The sequence below is a fragment of the Convolutriloba macropyga genome, chromosome 4 (genome assembly GCF_964194025.1).
Source record: "Convolutriloba macropyga chromosome 4, txConMacr16.3, whole genome shotgun sequence".
Classification (NCBI taxonomy): Eukaryota; Metazoa; Xenacoelomorpha; order Acoela; family Convolutidae; genus Convolutriloba; species Convolutriloba macropyga.
Window position 1 is genome coordinate 80630811 of NC_134471.1, and position 19787 is coordinate 80650597.

General features: G+C 35.8%; 1 protein-coding gene across 1 annotated transcript; it reads right to left on the reverse strand.

The window, feature by feature from the left end:
- Positions 1 to 3162: 3162 nt before the first annotated feature.
- On the reverse strand, positions 3163 to 7582 carry LOC142338702 (uncharacterized). The gene is made up of 2 exons (XM_075388574.1): positions 5862 to 7582; positions 3163 to 3232 (listed from the first exon to the last, which is right to left on the reverse strand). The coding sequence occupies exons 1-2, from the start codon at positions 7408 to 7410 to the stop codon at positions 3180 to 3182; spliced, it is 1602 nt and encodes a 533-aa protein (XP_075244689.1). The 5' UTR covers positions 7411 to 7582; the 3' UTR covers positions 3163 to 3179.
- Between the last annotated feature and the right edge of the window lie 12205 nt (positions 7583 to 19787).

A 19787-nucleotide genomic window follows, 5' to 3' on the forward strand; every position in this document is an offset into this window, starting at 1 on the left:
AGGACGGTTGTTTTAGTTCAGGCTAAAATCGAGGACGGTTGTTTTAGTTCTAGCTAATATCGAGGACGGTTGCTTTAGTTCTAGTCAAAATTGAGGACGGTTGTTTTAGTTTTAACCAAAATCGATGACGGTTGTTTTAGTTCTAGTCAAAATTGAGGACGGTTGTTTTAGTTCTAGCCAAAATCGAGGACGGTTGTTTTAGTTCTAGCTAAAATCGAGGACGGTTGTTTTGGTTCTAGCTAAAATCGAGCACGGTTGTTTTAGTTGTAATCAAAATCGAGGACGGTTGTTTTAATTTTATCCAAAGTCGATGACGGTTGTTTTAGTTCTAGCTAAAATCGACCCCGGTTGTTTTAGTTCTTTCTAAAATCGAGGACGGTTGTTTTAGTTTTAACCAAAATCGATGACGGTTGTTTTAGTTGTAGTCAAAATCGATGACGGTTGTTTCAATTCGAGTCAAAACCGATAACGTTTGTTTTATTTCTAGCCAAAATCGAGGACGGTTGTTTTAGTTCTAGCTAAAATCGAGGACGGTTGTTTTAGTTCTAGCTAAAATCTAGGACGGTTGTTTTAGTTCTAGCCAAAATCGAGGACGGCGGTTGTTTTACTTCTAGCTAAAATCGATGACGATTGTTTTAGTTCTAGCTAAAATCGAGAACGGTTGTTTTAGTTCTAGCCAAAATCGAGGACGGTTGTTTTAGTTCTAGCTAAAATCGAGGACGGTTGTTTTGGTTCTAGCTAAAATCGAGCACGGTTGTTTTAGTTGTAATCAAAATCGAGGACGGTTGTTTTAATTTTATCCAAAATCGATTACGGTTGTTTTAGTTCTAGCTAAAATCGACCCCGGTTGTTTTAGTTCTATCTAAAATCGAGGACGGTTGTTTTAGTTCAGGCTAAAATCGAGGACGGTTGTTTTAGTTCTAGCTAATATCGAGGACGGTTGCTTTAGTTCTAGTCAAAATTGAGGACGGTTGTTTTAGTTTTAACCAAAATCGATGACGGTTGTTTTAGTTCTAGTCAAAATTGAGGACGGTTGTTTTAGTTCTAGCCAAAATCGAGGACGGTTGTTTTAGTTCTAGCTAAAATCGAGGACGGTTGTTTTGGTTCTAGCTAAAATCGAGCACGGTTGTTTTAGTTGTAATCAAAATCGAGGACGGTTGTTTTAATTTTATCCAAAGTCGATGACGGTTGTTTTAGTTCTAGCTAAAATCGACCCCTGTTGTTTTAGTTTTTTCTAAAATCGAGGACGGTTGTTTTAGTTCAGACTAAAATCGAGGACGGTTGTCTTAGTTCTAGCTAATATCGAGGACGGTTGCTTTAGTTCTAGTCAAAATTGAGGACGGTTGTTTTAGTTTTAACCAAAATCGATGACGGTTGTTTTAGTTCTAGTCAAAATCGATGATGGTTGTTTTAGTTCTAGTCAAAATCAATGAGGGTTGTTTTAGTTCTAGCTAAAATCGAGGACGGTTGTTTTAGTTCTAGCTAAAATCGAGGACGGTTGTTTTAGTTCTAGCCAAAATCGAGGACGGTTGTTTTAGTTCTAGCTAAAATTGAGGACGGTTGTTTTAGTTCTAGCTAAAATCGAGGACGGTTGTTTTAGTTCTAGCCAAAATCGAGGACGGTTGTTTTAGTTCTAGTCAAAATCGATGATGGTTGTTTTAGTTCTAGTCAAAATCAATGAGGGTTGTTTTAGTTCTAGCTAAAATCGAGGACGGTTGTTTTAGTTCTAGCTAAAATCGAGGACGGTTGTTTTAGTTCTAGCCAAAATCGAGGACGGTTGTTTTAGTTCTAGCTAAAATCGAGGACGGTTGTTTTAGTTCTAGCTAAAATTGATGACGGTTGTTTTAGTTCTAGCTAAAATTGATGACGGTTGTTTTAGTTCTAGTCAAAATCGAGGACATCAGTTAAAGTCCAAAGGCAAATTCTTTTCATACCCAAAATCTGTCGAGGACGTTTTTTTAATGACCCCAGGTCTAGACTAGGGTTGCGTTGCCCAGTACTTGTATTGACTGGTCGTTAGGCCCGGGCTGTCAGTTAATGATGAGCGCTCCAAAACACGAATGGAAATGACACTCACGTGCTTCAATTAGACATTTATGAAATTAACCTTAATGAGATCGAGAATCTTACACTTTAGCTTACTGGTCGCAAAAATTATATCCTAAATTGCACGTACTTATTTTTGATATAACTATACAAAAATTGTAACATTGTGTTACAGACAGCCGCGGAATGCTGGGGTGGGTTGGTGAGAAAATGGACCAAATTTGGACTTGCTCACATCTAATAGATGGAAGACAATGAAATTTCTTATTAGAAAGAAATCACTTGGTTTTTACAATCTGAAACAATCCTGAGTACTTGAATCTTGAATCTGAAGTACTTGAATTGTATTGGCGCGCTCTTTGTTTACGATTCGAAAAGGAGTTTTGGTAATCATTTTTTTTTAAATCGGCGACTACAACATTTCCAGGATGCAAAGTCAAATGCCGCACGTGAAAATAAGTGTTTAGGTCTATCGGAACAAAAAAAGCGAATAACAAGTTTTTGTTCATGCAGCGTTGTGAGAGCGAAAAAAGTAATTGTGAAAAATTTTTCGCGAAGCGATCGACCTTTTTTAATGATGTTTGTCTTCTTTGAAAGCGGAAAGCGGTTTTTAGTTTAAACTTTAAGTTTTTCAGCAAAGTGTTTTTTCTCAATTATTGTGGCTTGTAGTATTATGTTTGGGTCAAAAAATAGAAATTAGGAAGATATATCGATCTATTTTGCATTTTGTCATTTTTAATGAAGTGTTTGCAATAGTACTTTTTGTTCATTAGTCAATCATGGGCTATTTAATAATAACTGTTACTAAGAGGTGACACGATTATTTATTGCAAGATTGTATATTGTAGTTAATATAATATAACAAATGATGCAACTTTTGAGGACTATGTATTACATTTCTATAGATTTGTTTTATCATATTGTTTTTCGACACTGTTATTGTTCCGAAATAATAAGGAAAAATTAGTAGAGTAATTCAAAAACTTTGATTTAGTGGGTAGTTGGCGGGGGCTTGAAACAATATCTTCTTCGCGGCGATTCAGGAATCGTCCGGTTAATAGCAGTGAAAAAATGCAGTTTGAACAGTTTTTCAGGTTTTTGGAAGAGTTTTTGTCACGAGCGTCAAATTGTCTTCAGTTGTCAGTGTTTCTTATCTTTGGTGATCTTACTGTGATACATATGTGAGCTGATGCGCCGATTTGCAATGGTTTGAATTCATTTACTGGCCGCTATTGTTTTGACACCAATTGTTCTAAAACAATTGTTGAAAACTTGATGTTGATCTCATTTTTATTGTTTTTGTTGTCTGATCATATAGTGTTTTCTTTTACAGGTTTGATTAGTTGCATATGAACCAAACATGAACTCAATCGACATTCAAGTTTATTGCTATTGATTTTCTTGACTTTGGAGAAATCATATTGCAGTTAATTTAATATAACAAATGATGCAATTTTTGAGGACTATGTATTACATTTCTATAGATTTCTTTTATCATATTGTTTTTCGACACTGTTATTGTTCCGAAATAATAATGAAGAATCAGTAGAGTAATTCAAAAACTCTGATTTAGTGGGTAGTTGGCGGGGGCTTGAAACAATATCTTCATCGCGGCAATTCAGGAGTCGTCCAGTTAATAGCAGTGAAAAAATGCTGTTTGAACAGTTTTTCATGTTTTGGGAAGAGTTTTTGTCATGAGCGTCAAATTGTCTACTAAACTTTCAACTTTATTGCTATTGATTTTCTTGATTTTGGTTCTATTTGTTCTCAAAAATTTGATGGAAACTTTTTCAACTCTGCGAGTTCTTTCTTTACTTTTCTTATATTATCCTATAAAATCATCAGGGACATGTTTCATTGATTGCTATTAGTAGTTTAATTAATGTATTCCACTTCTTCAGTTCAGATTTTTTTTGCTTTTGATGACTTTGACACCAATTGTTTTCTAGAAATGTTTATCAAATTTTTGCTAATATTCATTGTCCACTTTGGTGATTGATCTCTTAGTTTTATTAACGGTTTAATCGTTTACGTAACTTAGTTGTTAAAGTTCGTAGATTTTGTTTTTTATGATTGTTACGCTGTTAAATTGCTAGTATAATTTGCCGTTTGATGTTAATTTGCTCGTATTTACTGTATTTTTATAGCTTAATCTCAAATAAACTTAGAGATATAAGTAATCAAAATAATTGTCTTAGTCCATTGTTAATAATTTCCGTGCTTTTGGACTTTGTGTGTCCAAAAGATATAATCAAGCTCTTGAGACACTCAAAAAATGGTTGTCTTTTTTGCTGGTTTATCTTTTGTTCTGATTGATGACAAGTTTCATCAGCTACTAATAAGAAAATTGTGAACATAGTTATTTGTTTGATTTCTGGGTAACCCTTTTCATGATTTTGACACTTTTTTTTCAAAATTTGAAAATTGAATAATCTGTCTTGCGTGATTTTATTCCAATCGCTTAATCTGAAAAACAATTGTTCTCATTGGCCTCAGAGTGCGGGATAATTTTGGGTCATTCCATTTTGTCTACTTCTGATCTAAAGCTTTCATTGACTCAGGTATCGTTTAATTTCCAATTATTTAAGTGAATTTGCGAATCTTGTCTCCATATATATAGGTTCTTTTGTCCATTTATCACGTATTATGACTTCTAAAGCTTTATCGTATGATGTGGTTCGGAATTCTGTTATGTAGTTTCGACGTTTTTTAATTTGACGCCACTGATCTTCAGACTTATTCTGATTTCTCCCAACTTCTTTAATTTTTGGCCTTATCCACTTCGTCTGTCCTTGTTTCTCATAAATTGATGTATTTTGTACTCATTCTAAGTATAAGACTAGTACCCAAAGTTCCTGAAAACACTGTTATGAATAGTGATTCAGAAGACACGAGGATTTTGAAGAAAAATTTTTTCTTAACTTTTTGTTTATTTTTGGCAAACAGAGTCTTGGGTTTTGTTAATTGTCTTAATTTGATGTTGCTGTAAAAAAATTTGATGGTCATATCATCAGTTAAATCATTTCCATGTTTTCTTGTACGACGGATTGGGTTATTTTGGGAGAACAAAGCCTCAAATAATTCTAGATTTTACTTGATTGAAAACATTTGCATGCTCATGTTTGAGCCTATTTGCAAAACCAAAAAATTATTTCTTGTTTTTATGCAAAAAATCTTGTTTTTTTAAAATTTCTACCAGAAATGTTATTGATACAGTTGAGTTTAATGCACTCATTGAGGTTACATAATATATTGAAAATCTACAGTTGTTTCTCTGAAACTAGTTTTCTTGTTCTTTGTCATCAGGTTTGATGTCCGCGTACACCAGTTTAACATGTTAATGCTTAAAGAAATTCAATCAATTAGTCATTCATGGCGCAAGCAATACTTCTCAAAAATAGTACTTTTACCTTCGATTTCAAATGGACACTAAGTTGACAAATTTATAATAAAATACTATAATCTCATACTAAATCAATTAATCAAACAAATTACCAAAAACTTAAGACTTGATATTCAATTAAGTTTTATTAATTATACTTTAACATTTAATTTAAAAATAGTTAGTTTTAAGCTTTAGAATTTTTAAAAACTTGTAAATCATAAAAAACTTGTAAATCATAATTGCAAAAAATTTGATTTCTGGCTGTTAGTGTCTGAGTGTTTTGTGAAATTAGCCAAATGACTATTTTAGGAGGAGAGTTCGATGACCCAGCAGTTTACTAGTGTTTTTAATTAAAAATTAACAAAAAATAAGTATGGATTGTATTTCGCTGAAATGTTACGCAATCCAGGCAGTAGTTTAACTTTCAAACCATTCACATCAACGTGAGTGTAGAGCGATTTTGTGTCCCATTTGTAGTTCACAGGGAGTGAGAACTGACCTCGTTCTCTTATAGCAATAAAGACAGTTTCATCTTCACAGCACCAAATTATAACCACGTTACTGTTTGTAGTTACACAACTGATTTTCTTGTGGCTGATATTGACCGGTATAATCCAAAACTTACAATTGTGAGCGTCTGCAAGAATAATATTGTTGTGTTCTGTTATGAAACAGAGTGACATGATATGACATATATCGTTTTGCCTAACTGCGGGAACTTTGTCACAAGCAATTGTGAACTGATCTGTGTGAGTGAATTTGATCATGTTTGATTGTTCATCCCAGTATGACCACTCAATTTTTTCACAATTAGAGGAGGAATAAGAATATGGACACAAGGGATGCTTATGGGGAGGAGGAGATACTTTATTTACCTTGAGCTTTTCTTCTGGTTCAATTGCATAGTGGGTATTCGTATCAGAAATTAGCAGTATTCTATTGGAGTATTTTCCCCAAACATAAAGCATGAAACATCGCTCAACGTTCTCTCTGAAGTCCGTTTCTTCCCTCCCATAGAACTGTAGCTCGGAATTCAACGTTCCCAAATTGCCAACATCAGCATGATCGATACAAAGCAGACCGTTTTTAACAACAATCCTGTGAACAATGTTGCTGCGGTCAGATAAAATGAACTCATTTGGTGGGCCATGACAAGAACTCGATTTATAGTCGATTGTAGGCTTTTGAGCCTTTCGCGTTGACTTCATGAACTTTTTCAGATATTCCCCACAATTGTGAAACATAACTGGGATCTCGTGCATCTGACAGGTCTCGACAACTAAATCACCATTTTCTGCCAGCTCCTTCACAGCAGCATTGATATTTAAAACTTGATTTTGCGCCACTGCAAACTGTTTCAACAAGTGAGCATTTGAAGAAGCCAAAAGATTGCGTATTTTTTGCTGCATCTCAGTTGTTTCATCAGCCAATTGTGTAACACTTTCGTAATCAGCGCTGAGAATGTCACAATTTTCATCAATTACCGCTAAGCAGGTCTTTCGAAGTTTTTCTATTTCTGTTTCTATTAACTGACGAAGATTTGACTGTTCCTTTTTGTGTTTCTCAACCATTTCGGAAAGCTTGTCTTTCTTCATCGGCAATGGCTTTTCTGCCAATTCTAATGCAGACAACAATTCAAAAACTTCGCTTCTTAATTCAGATCCCCTTTTATTGATTGTGTCAAAGTCGTGTTTGCTGTGTTTGCTCATACATTTCCAACAAAAAGTTGTATCACATGTCCGGCAAAATTCTTGTTCCAGCATTTTGTGTTCTTGGCAAATCAGTGGCTCGTTTCTTTTCTCGTCAGTTGTCACATGATTGCATACGACGTGTGAGGCTATGCAAACTTCACAGAGAAGTTCTTTCACTGTTGCTGTTGATGTTTCATTGGAGATACAGTTGCACGTCTCACAATGAAATAAGTCATTAGATGAATTTCCACATTGATGGCAGCGATGTTTTTTTGATACCTCGTTCATTTTTGATAAATTTTCTATATTTTTTGTCACACAAATAACATGGTTTGTTCAAACTTGCTGTTTTTGATATGCAGAGTTATACTTATACAATAACAGAGCACAAAATATAAAACTAAGCAGTTTGCTTGAAACCAATTTTAACTCATTTGGTCTACAAAAGCTAACTACGACGATTTTTATCTGCCAAAACGGATTATTTTTTATAATTAGAAAAAACTGGCAGATTCTTCTATAAAATAACAATGAGTATATGAGCAAGAAAAACGATTCCATTTTTATGAGATTATTCATTGGAGCAAAGAGTATTCAATGTGCAATTGAAAGAAAAATGAAAACATAACATCATTTTTTAAATCATATTTGGTTGTGTAGAAAACAAATCTTTCACTGCTGTTAATCTATCATTGTTACACAGCAAGAAAGCATTGCTGCAAATAACGCATAGCATCTATGAACAACCAATTGGCCCGTATTGTAAGAATTTGTTAACAGCATACTTTTTGCTGTAATTAAACAGCACTTTAATTCTTCACCTGCAGGCAAAATAAATGCGCCAGAGGGACTTGAAAAATGAAAAAAATGAAAAGTTGCAGGTGCTTCACAAAACACAACAAACTAGCCTAGTAATTTTTAAAGTCCACATAATTTGCCATTACAAAGCGAACAAAAAACAGTTAAAACTTGGTGATTATGATGCTCGTTCTTCTAAACAAAAAATATGACAAAGCAAAGTTACATTTTAGCAATTCTACCGTTTTTCTCAGTTAAATAGATTTGTTAGAAGACCAAAAGGAAGTCATCAACGAAAGTGGTATCACATGTCCGGCAATATTCTTGTTCCAGCATTGTTGTTGGCAAATCAGGGGCTCGTTTCTCTTCCCGTCAATTATTTCGTGACTGTATATACTATAAATATATCTAACTTATATATCGTGACTGATATTAGGCAATATGTCTGGACTGCGAAAGCTATACATATTTTGCATTAAAAACCTCTTTCTGATAAAGTTTCATCATTTGGGATGCAATTGATAGTTTTGCAAAAAAAGTAAACTAATTCACTGCTTGAAGCTTTACACTGGTCTCAATGATATGAAAAGCAAATATCAGCCATTATCAACAAATAACAGTTTTGGATGTTTTACTTACGGTTTGGTTATTATCTGAACAAATATTTTATTGACAAGATAAAAACAAAACAATGTTGTTCAATTGGCCATGTTTATTTCATGAACAAATGCAACAGTTACAAAGAGAAAAAACCATCAGCTGAATTTCAAATCGACCTGCAATAAACTTTTTACGTTTCTGCTAATAACTAAAGCACTGCATTTTAACGGTTGGGCTTCTTTCGCTTTATTCATTAGAACTAAAATTGCCCGTCTAAATATGATTATCATTCGAAACAATGCGACCAAAAATATGGTTCAGACCGTATATTTAGCGTCTGGGTTCCTCGGACAAAAGTTGTCGAATCATATTCCAACACATTGCCCAGACCCGCGACAGCTCTTGCGGTATATTTTGACAGCAGTGATGAATTGTTTATGTGACACTTCATCCAATTTCGATACAGTGACCAAGTATAAAAATTGAATATGGATCAAAATCATTTCGGCCTCTTCGGCTCTCACGCTTAAAGTGTGAAAAACCTTGCTTATGAAATAGTTTATGGAGACTTGTGGCTCACGGGATGCAACTCCTCAAAGGGCTGGACGGTCTTAGCACCAATGCTCTGGTCTTCATGGCCTGGAACTAGTTCCTCTAAAGGTCTGATGACTATATAACTAAGGCTCCGGCTAAATAAAGGAGAGGTGCACTTAAGATATGACAGAAATGAAACTATAAAATTAAGCATTAGGCATCAATCTCAACTTCATTAAACTACACAATCTGCAAAGACGGACTTAATCAGTTATCTACAGGTCAAAGAGGCTCATATATAAAACAAGCTCACACACACATACACACACACGCCTAGATATATATATATATATATATATATATATATATATATATATATATATATATATATGTAAATACATAATTAAATTTTCATGTATCTTTTTAAATATATGCGCAGGTTTGTTTTTTTTTTCGTTTTTAAATTATTTTAGAAAGTCTTTGTAACTCTCAGGAAACCATGAGAGCAGAAAGTATCAAGTATTTGTTCCAACATTTTTGTTGAAAAGAAACGGGGGAACTTTTATGCAAGCCCCAATTTCTCATTTTTTGAGGGCATCCCAGGCTAGCATATGTGGTATCGAATTCAAATTTTGTGGCGTAGAATTTAACAACAAAAAGAAATTTCAAGAATCCTGCTTTTTTGGAAAAATAATTTTAACCTTTTCAATAATTGGCCTAATTTTTGATCAATTGTTTTGAAATTTTTGGTCAAAAGGCAACCAATTACGACAATTAACAATTTTTTGAGGTTGTATCTTAAACAAGTCTCTCATTCGTTTGCCAATGTCTCTATATAAAAAGGAAATACGAAAAAAAATGTGACAAGTTATTAGCCAATTTTAAGACCTGTTTTGTCAACTATTAACCTATCCCCTATGTGATAAACTAATTTTTTATCAAAAACTAAGCATTTTTGTATTATTTTTTGAAGTTTTTTTTAAAATGAGGCACTTTCTTTTGAGATCTATCTATCAAGGGTTGAAAACAATTTTTTCTTTGAAAAATACAAAGATTATAAAAAAATATTTCGTATAGCACCTGGAAAAACTGAGAGGAAATTTAACATTTTGTGATGTCATGAACTGTTTCCTTATGCGTAACTAACTGAACACCAATCAACAAACACTCATTCTGCATTTGTCTTTTTTTGGAGTGCACAGATTTTTTTTAAAAAATTATAATTTGTTTTCCATTTTTAAAATCTTGATCGCCCCTTAAGCCACTAATATTTTTTTCTCATTTTCGTGCTAAGCATTAAAATACAAAAAATAAGTTGTAAGGAGAAGTTCTACGTGCTCTGTTGGCTATTGATGAGTTCCATACCTTTTATATTGTTTTTGAGTCCAGTTTTTTGTAAAGAACTCCTCACAATTTTGATGACTTTGACTTCAATTGGAAGTCAAAATTGAGAGGTCATATCAGCAGGCAGCAAAAAAAAAATCTCACTGAGACAGCACAGGTAACAAATGTCCTTAAGATTCGGAAACAGCTATTTCTGGGATAGGAAGGACTTTCGATTTTGGTGAGTTTTTGCTGACTTGCCGTGCTTGGATTGCGGCTTTTCGTGTTATCATTTGTTCAATGTCAGACTTCCTCACGACTATCGATAAAAAAAGCAATAAATTTTTTCCATCAGTGCAGTGATTCACTCAAACTGGTTTTGAGTGACTTTGTTTTTATGATTGTGATAATTTTTTTGACTTGTCTTCGAAAATATGTGCTTTGGAATAAAACTGTCTTTTTTCTAATTTTAGTTCTCCTATTCACATTCATTTTAGACGGCTTGCCTTGTTATCAATATTGATTAAAATAAAAGCCGAGAAAAAGCTGTTTTTAGTGTCCTTATTTTTCCTTAATGGTCATAGAGGTTGCCAGTTTAGAAACAACACGTTTTTGAAAACGGAAACATTAAATTTTCAAATTTTATTCTGATATGTTTTCTCTCTTTTCTGCTCTGTTTTCCTTATTATTTCCTATTGTTAAGAGCTTTGTGAGTATTATGTTAAAAAAATTTAGAATCCTTTGGACGTCAACTGTTATATCTCGGTCGTCTATGATTCAATCAATCAAAAGCAGTTTCTAAGCATAAGACCGTTTTTTAAAAAAGAAGCTAAATTTTCAATTGATGACCGTTTTTTTCTGCACAAAACAAAACAAAATAAGAGATTTGAAATGCTCTGCAGTATTGTACAATGAAATTTTTCTTACTTTTGTTGTTTTTAGCTTTTGTTTCTATCAAATTTGATATTTTTTGAGAACTTGAAACTTTTGGGTTTAAAGCACATACAAATACAGTATTTTCCTTCTCAGATTGTTAAAACTAATACTACGGCGCCAAATCCTACCTCATTGTTGGGTTGCGTTAAAGAGCTCAAGATGCGAAGAAGAAAGCCGAGCTCTTTCTTTCTTAAACTGCATAATTTTAGTGCAAATTTGTCCTGAATCATTCTCATATACCTTTTTTTGTTGTTTGTGTCATAATGTTTTTTTGTTCTTTTTAAACCTATAAAAAGTAAGCATGTTTTCATATAGTTGAGGCGTTATTGTTTTGGATAACCAAATCACTTTTGCTAACTTATGTCAGCCCTTCTGCTCTCGGTAGAACTTTTTGTTATAAGTTTTTAACCATGTGGTGTGCATGCGTCATGAAGGCTCTTAGCTCAATCTGTCCCTTGACTTGAATATTGGTTACTTTAATGCATAGGTTTCAATTGGTAACTCAATTTTTTTTCTCAGTTGTGTAGCCCATCCGTTTTATTGCTAGCAGAACACGTCTTTAGTCACAAAATCAAAAATGCATTTATTTTGTTGCTTTTTTTTGCTTGAATTGTATTTCAGGACTTGTCCTGCTTAATCGGCTAGATTGATTCGTTCAACTTGCTTCTGCCACTTGTTGATACCACTGCCTAAATTCATGCTCAGTTCTTCAAGTTGCGTAGCTCTTTCGTTTTAACAAAACAATGTTCAGGAGATTTTGTAAGAATGAATTTGAGAAAAAATGAAAAGTTTTTGTCCCGCTTATAATGTAAGCAACATCACCGATTTAACTCTGACAATTATTTTTTCAAAAACTGCCTAAATTTCCAGTAATTAGAATTTTTCAAACAGTGTTACAGCTAGGAGCAAATTTAAAAAAAACGGATTCCTATGAATGCACGTGACGTGGAGCTGCTGCTTCTTTAATCATGTATAGAACATGAAATCTTTATTGTTGTCCTAGTATTTTTACTTTCAAAGCTATATTTACAAAAATTCTCGACCAAAACTTTCTCGCTGAGAAAAATATAGAGTACATTGGGAATTAACTTTGAATCAAAGGTCACCGGTTGTTCTTCAATTTTTAACAAAAAATCTTTAATTTGTACTGATAAAACTCAAGCAAAATCGTGACTAATGCAAAAAAATTAACGTTTTCTATATTTTTATATCATATTGTGAACGCAACTTAGTTTTCTGTATTTGAAGATAACGTACTCAGCTTTTTTGATTCCTCTGAGTTTTCAAAAATTTTTACCTGTTGTGTATGTTTCAAAGATCAGCTAAAAATGTTTAGCTCTTTCGTAGCAGCTGGATCACAGCAATGCATGACGCTGAAACAAATGTTTGCCAAATATCAGTTTCAAAATTTTGGTTTGATATGTATTATACTTCCAATGCGACTGTGGGAACATTCTGTGTCACACACCGAACAAGCGAGCCAAGCCTTTCATAAATAATTCAATGTCTAGCCAAGCTCTTCAACAATATTATGGTACAAAATGACAACAAGAGGATTTTCAGGCTGTGTTATATTTTTTCAATCCTTGAACTAGCAATCCTTGAACTAGAAAATGAACAGCAAAAAATGCAAGTACTCAAAATTAGAAAAAAACAAAAACACAAATCTCAGTCTTTTATGAATGTGTAACATAAGAATGATGCTACATTGAATAAAAAAAACTTTTGAAAGAAGTTTTTTGTAACAAAACAGCATACCAGCAGCCTTCACTAAATTCGTGTTTTATGTAGAGACCGCCAAAGAAAGGTTCATTCAAATTTAATTTGATGAATACATCGGCTGGCAATAAAAAAACTGACTCAGAGGCCAGAAACGAAAAATCAAAACTTTTAGTATCTAATCAATTTTCTCTGTCTTTCGTCGCCATAATTACGAATGGTATTTCGTATCTTTATCCACTTTTGAATTAAGCTCCGTAAGTTACAAATTTAAATGATTGCTTGAAACTAATGCTACCTACACACTTGAAATCTGTAATGATTGAAACTGAATGAAGATGATAAGGTATAATTTGACTTCCTTTATTCCACAGAGTGAACAAAAAAATTTGCAGTTTTCTATTGGCGATTTTTTTGAAACTAAATATGAAATCTTTAGGTCTAGTGTTAGATTTTACACTTACATCAACCAAAAGCTTTTGTACGAAGTTTTCTTCTAACTTGTTGCAATCTAGCGCAATGACAAGCTTGATCGGTTTAAAAGTTTTCTTTTCAGCTAACTGCTTTACCTTGATTATGTTCACTATAGTGTATTTTTTTGAAATTGAAACATTGCATGAGGTAAGTCAGAACACAGATAGGTGGAAAAGCATAAAAAAGGAAAATTAAAAATCAAACGAAAAAGAAAAAAAAGAAAAAATGGCAGGCGAACTCCCAATTTGCCATCAAAAGATAAGAATCCTCAAAATATCGGATCAGAAAACCTTTAATATTGAAAGTGACTTGAAAATTTTCAGTCTGTTGCGTCGACTTCTTCGACTTTTTCAGATTGTCCCCAAAATTGTAAAACATAGCTGCTATCTCCTCCATCTGAGAGGTCTCGACATCCAGATTGCCCTTTTCTGTCAACTCCATCTGAGCAAGATTGTGATCTAGAATTTTTTTCTTGTCTTCCGCAAAACGTTTCAACAAATGAAAATTTGAATAAGCCAGATGATTACGTCTTTTTTGCACATCAACTGTTTCTTCAACCACTTGTATAACATTTTCAAAATCAGTTCTAAGTTTCAAATTTAAAAAGAAAGAGGTAGATTTGGGAAAAATTGCAAAAAATAGTTTTCTGCCGTCTTGCTAAACTTGTCAACAACATTAGCATTGAAATTATACATAACCAGAGTGTTTTGAATTTGTTCAGTCAGCCGCAAATTACTAAATGTAGTACCTAAATGAACGTACTAACTGTTGACGTTCTTTTCAGAACGTCAAATTGTGAGACATTTACAGTAGGTTCAAGGAAATCTAAATGTGAGCTTTTGAGAAGCCAAAAACAATTAATAGATGTTTTGTTTATATACAGCATTTGACAATTTTCTTATCATTACTCCAAGAAATTCTTTCAAAAATTTGAAAAATACCCAAAAAACAAACACAGCATTGACACACAATTTTTTCATAATCCGAGGAGGGAAAAGTATATGGACACAAGAGATGCTTATAAGGAGGCGACGAAATTCGACTTAGTTTGCTTTCTGCTAATATTTCAATTTTATAGTGATTTTTGGCACCAGATATTAGCAGTATTCTATTGGAGGCTTTTGCAAAATTATAAAGAATGAAACACCGGTCAACTTTCTCACTGAAGTCCATTTCTTCTTTTCCATAGAATTTTAGCTCGGATTCCGATGTTCCTAATTTGCGTACATCTGCATATTCAATACGAAGCAGACCGTTAGAAACAACAATCTTGTGAACAATCCCGCTGCGGCCATTTAAAATGACTTCATTTGATTGGCTATGGCGGTATTTCAATTTTAAATCGATCGAAGCCTTTTCAGTCTTTTGCGTTGACTTCATGAAATTTTTCAAATTTTGCCCAAAAATTTCAAACATAGCTGGTATATCTTCCATCTGACATGCCTCAACAACTAGATCACCCTTTTCTGTCAACTCCATCTGAGCAACATTGTGATCCAAAACTTGATTTTGAGTCTCTGCAAACTGTTTCAACAAGTGAGCTTTTGAAGAAGACAGAAGGTTTCGTAATTTTTTCTGCATATCAACTGTTTCATCAACCAATTGTGTAACATTTTCAAAATTAATGCTAGCCATCTCGCAGTTCTCACCAATTACCGTTAAGCAGGTTTTTCGAAGTTTTTCTATTTCGGTTTCTATCAACTGAAGGAGATTTGACTGCTGCTTTTTGTGTTTCTCAATCACTTCAGAAAACTTTTCTTTCTTCACCCGCAATGGTTTTTCTCCAATTTCTAATTCAGACAACAATTCAAAAACTTCGGTTCTCAATTCGGATCCCCTTTTATCGAGTTTGCTAAATTTATGTTCACTGTGTTTGCTCATGCACTTCCAGCAAAAAGTTGTATCACATGTTCGGCAATATTCTTGTTCCAGCATTTTGTGTTCTTGGCAAATCAGGGGTTCAGTTCCTTTCTTGTCAGTTATTTCATGACTGCGGATGACATGCGAAGCTATACATATATCGCATAAAAGCTCTTTTTCTGATGATGTTTCAACTTTGTGACTCAAATCGCAAGTTGTGCAATAAAATAGATCGCTTGTTGGGTTTTTACACTGATCGCAATGATGTGAAACGCAAATCGCAGCCATTTTCAACAAATAACAGTTTCCGATGTATTGCTCAGTTTCTTGTTATTATATCATAAAATGATTTATTTACAAGAGAACACAAAAACTTGTTGTTCAAGCGGCTGTGTTTACCCGGACCTTGCTCACAGTGAGTTTCAGCGCTGTATCATTGACTCTCAATTGTAACCATTACTGAACCAGTCAAATAGAAGTGTAAATACTTCTGCCAGTCTGCCCAGAGTCGATTAAGAAACATCCCAGTCTGTCTCTTTTCTTCGCAGCCTAATTTACATTTTTGGTGAACACTGCACAGAAGGTTTCACATCATCAGACTGTACATACAACGAACATAGCAAATTTTGAAAATTTCGAATAACTGGTGTCATGCATAAAATTTTTAAGATGGCGATATTCTGAACAGCCATTCTAGCTCTAACTAAACCATATTGCTGAGTTCATCTAAACCATATATTGGTGCATCGGCGGAGGTCGGAGATCGGTGGCGGAGGTTGGTGGCGGAGGTCGGTGGCGGAGGTCGGTGGCGGAGGTCGGTAGCGGAGGTCGGAGGTCGGTAGCGGAGGTCGGAGGTCGGTAGCGGAGGTCGGTAACGGAGGTCGGAGGTCGGAGGTCGGCGGAGGTCGGCGATGTAAAAATGGTCTCTATGTGCTCTCGTAATACCAAAAAACGTTTGGCGGTAGCGGAGGTCGGTGGAGGTCGGTAGCGGAGGTCGGTGGAGGTCGGTAGCGGAGGTCGGAGGTCGGCGGAGGTCGGAGGCGGAGGTCGGTAGCGGAGGTCGGTAACGGAGGTCGGAGGTCGGCGATGTAAAAATGGTCTCTATGTGCTCTCGTAATACCAAAAAACGTTTGGCGGTAGCGGAGGTCGGTGGAGGTCGGTAGCGGAGGTCGGTGGAGGTCGGTAGCGGAGGTCGGAGGTCGGCGGAGGTCGGAGGCGGAGGTCGGTAGCGGAGGTCGGTGGAGGTCGGTAGCGGAGGTCGGTGGAGGTCGGTAGCGGAGGTCGGAGGTCGGTAGCGGAGGTCGGTAGCGGAGGTCGGTAGCGGAGGTCGGAGGCGGAGGTCGGAGGTCGTTGTGCGAGTCAGAATTATTTGTGTAGAAGTAGAAGTAGTAGTGCAAGCATCGGGCTTCGCCCGTGGGGTGTCAATCCCAGTGTTCATCAGTGTGTTTCCGTTTATCTTTTCCAGTGTCTGAATAGTAGACTCAATGGTAGACTCATATGTTGTGTATTTCAGATTTGATTGTTGCTTTGTTTTTGATACCTTTGTTTACCTGAATTTGTTCTCCGTGAAATGGCCAGTGATATTGTGTTTAATTTTGTTTTCCACGAAACAGTTATACAGGCGTGCGAAGAAGTCGATTTGTTGCTTGCTATTGTTGATCAGAAGACGAAAGATTGCCACGGGACTGTTGATATTATAAGGGTAGTACCATCAGAAAAAATAATCAGGAAGCGAAAGAGGGTGACCAGAAGTAGTAACGTGAAGAAGGTGTTTTTATGTGACCAATGCGACTACGAGTCGGATGCTAAATACTTGATTGACCGCCACATGAGACGAATCCATGAGAATGCGGAGAAGCTTAAGTGTAAGTTATGTAATTTCACATCAATTTACCCGTATAGCATCAAAAGGCACGTTGATAGACAGCACCACAATGTTGAAATGTCATCTGAATCAAGTTGTATCATGGCCAGAACACGAAGGACTGTTATTCGGGAAACATCAAGTGACAATGGAACATCAAGCGAAAGGGACAATGTTGATCTGTTGGAGATAGGGTCGGTGAACAGTTTTTGGCGGATGTAGTTGAGTTGAGTTTGACTGTTACCTTGTTATAGTTATTTGTTTTTGTATACTTGTTTTTTACTTTCTTTACTTGGATTACTTCACAGTAGACAACTCACTTAACTCACTTAGTCTATTGCTTTATGAAGGATGACGGAACGGAAAATAAATGTGTTACCCTGCACTGTTTGTGTTACCCTGTATGTTACCCTGCACTGTTTGAAGAGAACTCAGATGAGGTTAAACTATGCTTTCCACAACGCATCTTGCCGAATTGCTCTGGAGCAATAACATCCGGCCAGTTACTGACCAAAGTTTATCACAGATCATATCTGATTACGAAAATAAACCGTCGAATGTTATCAATAAATATCCTGTCTTCTTAAGTTACTCCAGTCGGTCTGGAATGTTTGAGTGCTTGGTAAACAACCATCTCGACAGCAGTCTTTTATTTTGCATGTCTCTATTGTTCAACTTATATCACAACAGCACTTAACCATTACGTCTACAGCTCAGGTTTATTTCTTCGCAGAATTTTGTACAAAATTTGGCAATTCGCAAAGTTCGTGCAGAGAACATCTCATGGTTTTTGGTCTTATTCTGTCGATTGATAATCTGGACGAAATAGGCTTAAATCACCTTAAAATCGTAGTTAACCTCAATTTTTTGCATTGAAATTGTGAAGTAACTTCAATTAGTGCACTTGTGAAATTGTGAACTAACCCTGAATGGAATGGCAAATAACTGCACTGTAAGACGGGCAAAACTTCCTCAACAACCCACCCAGCTCAGTTGACATTTCCCTCATTCGAGGCATGTTCAACAAATCATGGATGCCATACCTCACAACCATAACATCAGTCGAGTAATTCAAATCTAACTTATTTTTGAATGCAAACTGTACAATAATTTTCCTTCAACAATCAGCCAAAGCAGCGTAATGGCGTATCTTTGCAGCATATATGTTGTTTTTATGATAGTAGTTTAACATTGTCTAACAGCAAAGCAAGCTTGTAGATAATTACAACAAAAGCGCCTTCCATCAAGCTGTAATGATCTACAAAACGTTTTGAGGTTAGTACATGCGGAAAAAGAAGCGTACTCTAAACGATGGCAGAGACTCCACCGGAAGCAAGGTTTAGCTGTAACTTTTATATATTTTCCGCTCCAATTATGACCAACTGTGTAAAATCGAAAAGTAGCTGCCCGGATCTGTTAGTCAGTTAAAATCAGAGCTGGAACATTAATTTTTACAGCCTGGATTTTAGCCAGGCCAGCTTTCTGAACATGTCCCACTTTGCAATTTACAACATGTTCTGCAGAGAAAATTATAGTGATTCATCCTACGCATTATTGAACTACGCATTTGGTGAAACGTGCATTGAAGGAAGCCTATTACGTAATAGTGACAGTGATTATGCAGTAGTGACAGTCTCGTAATAGCATCGCGAATGAAGTAACGGTGTCATTAAAAACCGAATCAAGAGGACTGGGCGATTTTTGCAACAGAAACCGAAAGTTAAGTAACGAAACAGCAGTAGCTGCAGCACCTCAGCCCCCCAAGAGACGGATCACAACTACTAAGTTGGAATCGTATAGTCGAACGACTTCATGTCCTGACAGCTCCACGTCTGTTGCAGGGGAAGAAAATGAGTAACTTTTTCGTCAGTGATGCCAATGCTTCAAGATGACATAAACAGTACTGATGACACAACATGAGCAGCAGCATAGACTAGAAGATAAAATTAACCAGAGCACCAGAACTGCTGCAGCATCATTAGCAAGTAGTCGATCTAATTCTGCATTGATGATTCTGCATTGATCTAATTCTGCATTGATGATTCTGCATTGATCTAATTCTGCATTGATCTAATTCTGCATTGATGATTCTGCATTGATCTAATTCTGCATTGATGATTCTGCATTGATCTAATTCTGCATTAACTCTGAATTGTTTGAGCTATCATTCACTAATTGCTATAGTTTGACCTAGTCACGCGCTGCTTAATTAATTCAACTTTCCGCGCTGCTTCTTTTCCCCATTCGCATTCATTGAAACAACTCGTTATATTATCGTTTGCTACACGTGGACACGCTGACGAACACGACAGCAGCGTTCCAGGTGTGTCCACCCGACATTCCAGGCCAGACGAGGTCGGCCCACGTCCACCTTCGTCAGCAGTAGCACCTCCGACCTCCGACCAATAACACACCAGACCCCCCCCCAAAGGCGAAACGTATCTGATTGCTCAAATCTGATTAGAACTGATAGAGTGGGGTGTACGTGGGGGGTGGGGGGGGGTAACGGAGTTACGGTAACGTTTGCGCGGAGCGACGTGGTTTGGTTTGGGGGGGG

Bases quoted from the DNA above. Each gene is read 5' to 3' on its own strand.
- LOC142338702 (XM_075388574.1), bottom strand. From the start codon at position 7,410: ATGAACGAGGTATCAAAAAAACATCGCTGCCATCAATGTGGAAATTCA. The intron at 3,233-5,861 runs GTTTGAAAGTTA...TCGGCGCATCAG, and splicing joins CACTCACGTTGATGTGAATG to CTCACATATGTATCACAGTA.